Here is a 6786-nt window from a genome sequence, read left to right as displayed (position 1 = left end):
GGCATGGTGTCCACAAGACGCACACCCTGACTCTGCTTCCAGGCTGGCAGGGGGCACCACATGGCGTGACACTGCACCACATGGTGTGTGGTGTCACAGCACTCCTCTGGAGCTATGTCTACACGAAGCAGTGCCAAAGGAGTGCAGAAAAGCTGCACAGTGGTGTCTATGGCACCCTTTCCAGGATGCAAAAAGGAGCTGCAAAAAGGGCTGTGCCATGTAGTTGCTGCGGCTCCAATATTATGATCGCCCTGTTTAAATATTTGAAGGGATGTCATATTGAAGAGGGAGCAAGCTTGTTTTCTGCTGCTCCAGAGAACAGGACCCGGAACAATGGATGCAAGCTGCAGGAAAAGAGATTCCACCTGAACATTAGGAGGAACTTCCTGACAGTTAGGGCTGTTCGACAGTGGAATGCACTCCCTCGGAGGGTGATAGAGTCTCCTTCCTTGGAGGTCTTTAAACAGAGGCTGGATGGCCATCTGTCAGGGATGCTTTGATTTGGATTTCCTGCATGGCAGGGGGTTGGACTGGATGGCCCTAGTGGTCTCTTCCAACTCTATGATTCTATGATTCTATGATTATTATTATTATTATTATTAACCTTTATTTATGAAGCGCTGTAAATTTACACAGCGCTGTACATGCAATCTTTTTAGTTAGACGGTTCCCTGCCCTCAGGCTTACAATCTAAAAAGACATGACACAGAAGGAGAAGGGAGTGGTGGAGGGAAAGGGTAAGAGGTCCAGCAGTTCCTCTCTACCTCCAAGGCCTGGACCAAGGCAGATGGACTGAAGGGAGGGCTTGGCTTCAAAATGGAAGGTTAATCATTATCCAGGGAAAATACATACTCACAAGTAGGATAATACATATACAGTACATAGCAATACAGGAAATGGATCGATAAACAGCCAACAACAGAACATCAGATAGTAAGCGACAATTATGCGATGCCTGGGAAAGCTTCTCTGAATAGGATGGTTTTCAGCTCCGTTTTGAAGCTGGTTAAAGAAGTGATGGCTCTTGCTTGTGGAGGAAGAAGGTTCCAGGAGTGAGGGGCAGCAAGTGAAAAGGGGCGAATCCGGGATGGGGCAGAGGAAATCCTGGGCTGAGACAGGAACCCTTGACTACCAGAACGGAGGGCCCTGGTGGGAAGGTGAGGAGAAAGAAGGTCTGATAAGTAAGGAGGGGCCAGTCCATGGAGGGCTTTGAATGTCGACAGCAGGAGCTTATACTGAATGCGGAAAGGGAGAGGGAGCCAGTGAAGGGATGCCAAGACAGGAGAGATGTGGTCAGAGCGGTGGGTGGAAGTGATAATGCGTGCAGCTGAATGCTGGACAGAGATTAAAGGAGGGAGGTGAGAAAAAGGAAGCCCAGCCAGGAGGACATTACAGTAATCAAGTCGTGAGATCACTAGGGCATGGACCAGGATCTTGGCAGTAGAGGCGGAGAGATATGGTCGGATTTTGGCAATATTGTACAAAAAGAATCTACAAGCCTTGGCTGTGGTCTGGATCTGAGGGATACACGACAGAGAAGAGTCAAAGATAAAGCCAAGACTGCGGGCTTGCTGGACTGGTTGAATGGAAATGTTGTCCACAGAGACAGAAAAGGAGTGTTGAAGGTTGGGCTTAGGAGGAAAGACAAGAAGCTCCGTCTTGGACATGTTGAGCTTCAAACGCCGATGGCGCATCCACTGCGAGACAGCTGTGAGACAAGACGAAACTTGCTGTTCAAGCCTTGGAGAAAGGTCAGGGGCAGAAAGATACAGCTGGGTGTCATCGGCATACAGATGGTAGGAAAAACCAAAAGAGCTGATGAGTTTTCCTAAGGACAGTGTGTAGAGAGAAAACAGAAGGGGACCCAGAACAGAGCCCTGGGGAACTCCAACAGATAAGGGAACAGGAGAAGAAGTCAGACCCCCTGCAACTACTGCAAAAGATCTGCCAGACAAGTAAGATCTAAACCAGTCGAGAACAGAGTCTGAGAACCCAAGGTCAGAGAGTATGTCAATTAGGAGACAGTGATCAACAGTGTCAAAGGCTGCAGACAAATCGAGAAGAATGAGAACAGAGTAAAGGCCATTAGCCTTGGCCTGTAAAAGGTCATTCGAGATCTTAGTGAGAGCTGTCTCTGTAGAATGCCTTGGGCGGAAACCAGACTGAAAGGGATCAAGGATGGAATTGGCTTCAAGAAACTCAAGACAGCGCGAATAGACAACCCGTTCCAAAACCTTAGAAAGAAAGGGGAGAAGAGAAATCGGACGATAGCTAGACAAAGAGGAGGGGTCAAGAGAAGGTTTTTTTCAGAATTGGGGAAATGAGAGCATGTTTGAAGTCCGAAGGGAAGGAGCCTGTAGAGAGAGAGAGATTGAAGATATGGAGAAGCGAGGGCAGAAAGGGACGGTCTGTACAGCCCCTATGTTCATACGTTGTAAAACCTTAGATAACTTCACAAAAAGTGGAGAATGCCGATGGAATCCATGAAAAGTAATAGCAGTTCTATTATGATGTAATAGGAAATTATATTACTTATATGTCAGGGTAAAATTAGGAAAGTCAGTCTAATTACAAAATAACCAAAAGTTAGAGAGAGAGGAAGTCATTTTAGTCTAGCTTTGTCTAGGTGTCTAAATATTTAGTTTAGGTGTTATGTGTAGGAAATTATAGTAGTATGTTGTGTTATTTTGTTTTTTATTATGTATAAAAAAGAAAAGAAAAATAATAGCAGTTCTGTTATGGTTTTAGGTTTCTAGATTAACAATTTGTTTTAAAAAATGTGTTACATTTCCATGAGGTCCTCAGCGGGAGCTTTTGTTTGTGGTATGATAGCATGATTTAAAAATTATTGTAATCATCATATTAACTTTTGAATAGACCAATGGGAGTTTAATAAGTCATGTAAAAGAGCCGTAGGTCTGCCGGAAGTCATTGTTTCCCTGTTCAGTGTGTTGATTATTTGTCCTTGTTTGTTTTGTTAGCTGTGAGGTATATGTGGCTTTTCCTTGTATGTTTTTTAGATATAGAAAACAGGTGTGCATTTGTTTGTTTGGTTGGTTGTCTTAATAAAAATATTTTGAAATACAAAAGAAAGTTTTCCTTTTGTGAGTGGAGTGTGCTAGAATCCTCTCTGAGTTTTCCTGTTCTCTCTTCAGGTGAGCAGGAGTTTTTCCCCATTGAGGCCAAACCCACATCAAAGTGCCTCCCATCCGGTCAATGTTGTCCGTCCGCTCCGTCCAACACCGAGCCCAGCTGCTGTTCCTCGGAAAGACCTCAAGCCTTGCAGGCCACCGCCGCTGCCTCTCAACAAGTCCCCCGCCTTCCCTGCCAGAACCACATTCGGAGCACAAACCAAACAGCCTCCGCCAAAGAAGCCTCTTCCCAGCAGCCCGATCCGGACCGCTTTGGTGAGTTTGCCTGTCAGGTCTCACCAGGGATCAAACCTTAGGTCTAGAGACTAAGAAGCAGTGGAAAAGCTGGGCAGCAGATCCTTATGGATTCTCTGAGCTTGAATTATTTCATTTTATTTATGGAAGCATATACTGCATGCACTCGACTGTAAGTCAACCTCATGTATAAGTCGAGGGCAGATTCAGGGACCAAAATTATAGATTTTGATCTGACCCATGGATAAGTCGAGGATAAAACTTAAGGGCACGTAATGAAGGATCTAAAGGATGAAGCCAAGGAAAACAGTGCTAAAGAAATTAGAAAATTCTAGCAGGCATAACTTTATGGATGGACTAGGATGGTGGTGTCAAAGCTAACAGTAGATATTACACTCTTGCTTTTTACCAAGGGATGGCTCCTTTTTAAATATGAGTTAAAGTACAGTACTCACATTGGTCAATGGATAAGTCGACTCAGTGTTTTTGGGTCACTTTTTTTGACTAAAATGTCTAGACTCATATACATGAGTATCTACAGTGTATCCTATCCTACATCTAAATATCTCAAGGCAGCATGCAATAAAATGTATAGTCTTTTGGGGGTCTCCTCTCCTACTCAAGAGTAGAAGATAGAGCCAGAGAGCCTGTTACAGAGAGGCAGTGGTGCCCAATGGTAGCAGGAGACCCCTTACAAGTGGCTTGAATGTTGAGGTAGGACTCCAGAAGAACAGGGTTTGATTCCTCCATGGAAACTCACTGGGTGACCTTGGTCAAGTCATGCTCTCTCAGCCTCAGAGGAAGGCAATGACAAACCTCTGAATAAATCTTGCCAGGAAAACCCTAGGAGAGGGTTGCCACAAGTCCAAGTTGACTTGAAAGCACATCACAGCACAACAATCCAAATGTCCATTCTAACTGGCTTCCAAGTCATGGCACCCTGACACCTTCTCAACTGCGTTTCTTTCCATACTAGGTTGATCCAAAGCTCAGGCCGCCTCGCAGGCCCCTACCAGGGAACCCTCTTTTGGCAAAAGAACTGCCATCTTCTCAGGGTCAGCCCTTGCTGGTCATGGTGCCTCCCACCAATTCCAAATCATCGGTTGTTGTCAGTTCCTCAACCCACCTCTCAAAACCACTCAAGTAAGTCGCTTCCCATTTCATGGCTTTCCACTGATGGGTGATGGGAGGTAGGGGAGGAAGTGAAGAAGTGTCTGGTGAAGTCTGGAAAAGTTATTTCATTGGGGCTGCAACTCCTAGACTCTTCTAGGCGGCTGTCTGGGCTTCAGACTTGCCAACATGGCAAGTGCACTAGGAAGCACAGTTTGATGAGCATGCAAACAGCTACCCAATGTCACAATGGTGGGCTCCAGGTAATTTGGGGAGGTATGTATGTATGTATGTATGTATGTATGTATTTCCCCTCTTCCTCCTGGTATAAGGATTCAAGATGGCTAACAAAATTTAAATCACTCCAAGTTGAAACAAAAGAAAGTGGTAAAAATACATACATTGGACCCTTGTTATACGCTGGGGTTTGGTTCCAAGATCCCCTGTGGATAACAAAATCCGTGGATGCTCAAGTCCCATTAAATATAATGACATAGCAAAATGGTGTCCCTTATAAAAATTGGAAAATCAAGGTTTGATATTTTGAATTTATACTTTTTTTTGGAACATTTTTAAACCGTGGATGCTTGAATCCATGTATAAAAGAATCTGTATATAAGAAGGGCCGACTGTATTTTAAAATCCAATTAAACAAAATTAAAAAGTTAAAAACATTACACATGAAAATCTAAAAACTCTATATAAAACTTTTAGGGCAGCTTTGGGGCCAGGATACTCTGGGTTCAGTCCATGTAGACACGTCCCTAGATCCTGAAATAGAAGATTATTTGTTCATAAATAAGCAAAAGATCTAAACCAAGAAGGGAAGAATGAAGCCCCTTTTATTAATAATTTTAATTTAGAATTAAATCTTGCAACATCTTCTAGACTAAACATAGAATCCAACCCATGAAGTGTCTGAGTCTGCATAGAAATGAACTGATTGGGAGAAACAACCATAAAACACTATTACTTACAGTTGTGAGAACAATAGATGGTAATCTCTTCTCAAGTCTGTCACAACTTTTCCCATTGTCCTCAATTTCTGGATGCCATCTGGAAACCCAGAATGTGAAATTTTGAAGATGGAAATTGCAAAGTCTCTAAAGCTTGAAGTGACCAGATGATGAGGAAAGCTGGGCAAATGTCTACTATAAATTTGAGAGCAGCAGCAACAAATATATACATTCAAACTAATAACAAACCTCAATGTTTTATTCTTCCCCAACAGGCCGATGCCACCTCAGAGGTAATTATCATTTTGTCCTTTGCAGAAATCTATTACTTTGATTTGTTGTAAAACAAACAAACAAACAAACAAACAAACAAACAAACAAACAAGCAAACCATTTGGGGGGAAAAGCCTGTTGCTTTTATTTGTTGCAATATTGACAAAAATAATATGGTTGGGCACCTCTTTGTGACCCCAGAGGGAGTGACCCAGGCACAGTGCTGGCACAGGGTGGCATAGTAGGATGTGTGTGTAAATAGCTGCCCAGCATTGTTCTGGATGCTTTGGGTTTTCCTGGAAAATCCAGAACAGAAAGTAAATGTTTAAAATCCATTTTAAGGCATGGATGTGATGCAATGGATTCTGTGCAAAACTTCCCTTACATTGTGAAGACAGTGTGCACCTGAATCAGAGATTTGGCCTTGTGTTGCACAGAATGATGGAATCATAGAATCATAGAGACTGAAGAGATCTCAAGGGCCATGAAGTCTGATCCAATTCTGCCATGCAGGAATGCATAATACAGAATCCAAGCACTCCTGACAGATGGCCATCCAACCTCTGCTTAAACACCTCCAAAGAAGGACACCCCACCAGTCTCCAAGGCAGCATCTTCCACTGTAAAACAGCTCTAACCATCATGACATTCTTCTTAATGTGGTGGTGGAATCTCTTGTCCTGTGATTTGAATCCATTTGCTCCAGGTCTAGTCTCTGGAGCTGCAGAAAACAAGCTTGCTCCATCCTCAGTATGACATCCCTTCAAATATTTAAACCGGGTTATCATATCACCCCTTAACCTTCTCGTCTCCAGGCTGAACATCCCCAGCTCCCTAAGCCACTCTTCCAGACATGGTGCCATGCAGGTGGTGGTGGGGAACCAGTTCATTTGGCCCATGTAGACATGCCCTTAGAACTGATAAGAGAATAGCATAAAGTTTAAATGATTGCTGCCCAGTCTTGAGTCTCTCCTCTAACCTGACGAACACCCAACAAACTCTGTAGACAGATCACATGAATTGAGTATGAACAAAATGACTTTCTGTTCCATTTTTGGCAG

General features: G+C 43.5%; 1 protein-coding gene across 1 annotated transcript in view; it reads left to right on the top strand.

Moving 5' to 3' along the window:
* The window catches only part of ADAM33 (ADAM metallopeptidase domain 33), an 86509-nt gene that overhangs the window by 75787 nt on the left and 3936 nt on the right, over window positions 1-6786 (top strand). Inside the window, exons 21-23 of the mRNA XM_042470126.1 lie at window positions 3156-3407; window positions 4363-4529; window positions 5728-5745. Of these exons, the coding sequence (XP_042326060.1) occupies window positions 3156-3407; window positions 4363-4529; window positions 5728-5745 (437 nt within the window). The remainder of the gene's footprint in view (window positions 1-3155; window positions 3408-4362; window positions 4530-5727; window positions 5746-6786) is intronic.

The sequence above is a fragment of the Sceloporus undulatus genome, chromosome 5, assembly GCF_019175285.1.
Source record: "Sceloporus undulatus isolate JIND9_A2432 ecotype Alabama chromosome 5, SceUnd_v1.1, whole genome shotgun sequence".
NCBI classification, from domain to species: Eukaryota; Metazoa; Chordata; class Lepidosauria; order Squamata; family Phrynosomatidae; genus Sceloporus; species Sceloporus undulatus.
Note: the sequence above shows the minus strand (reverse complement) of the source record. Positions and strands in the feature narration are given on the sequence as shown.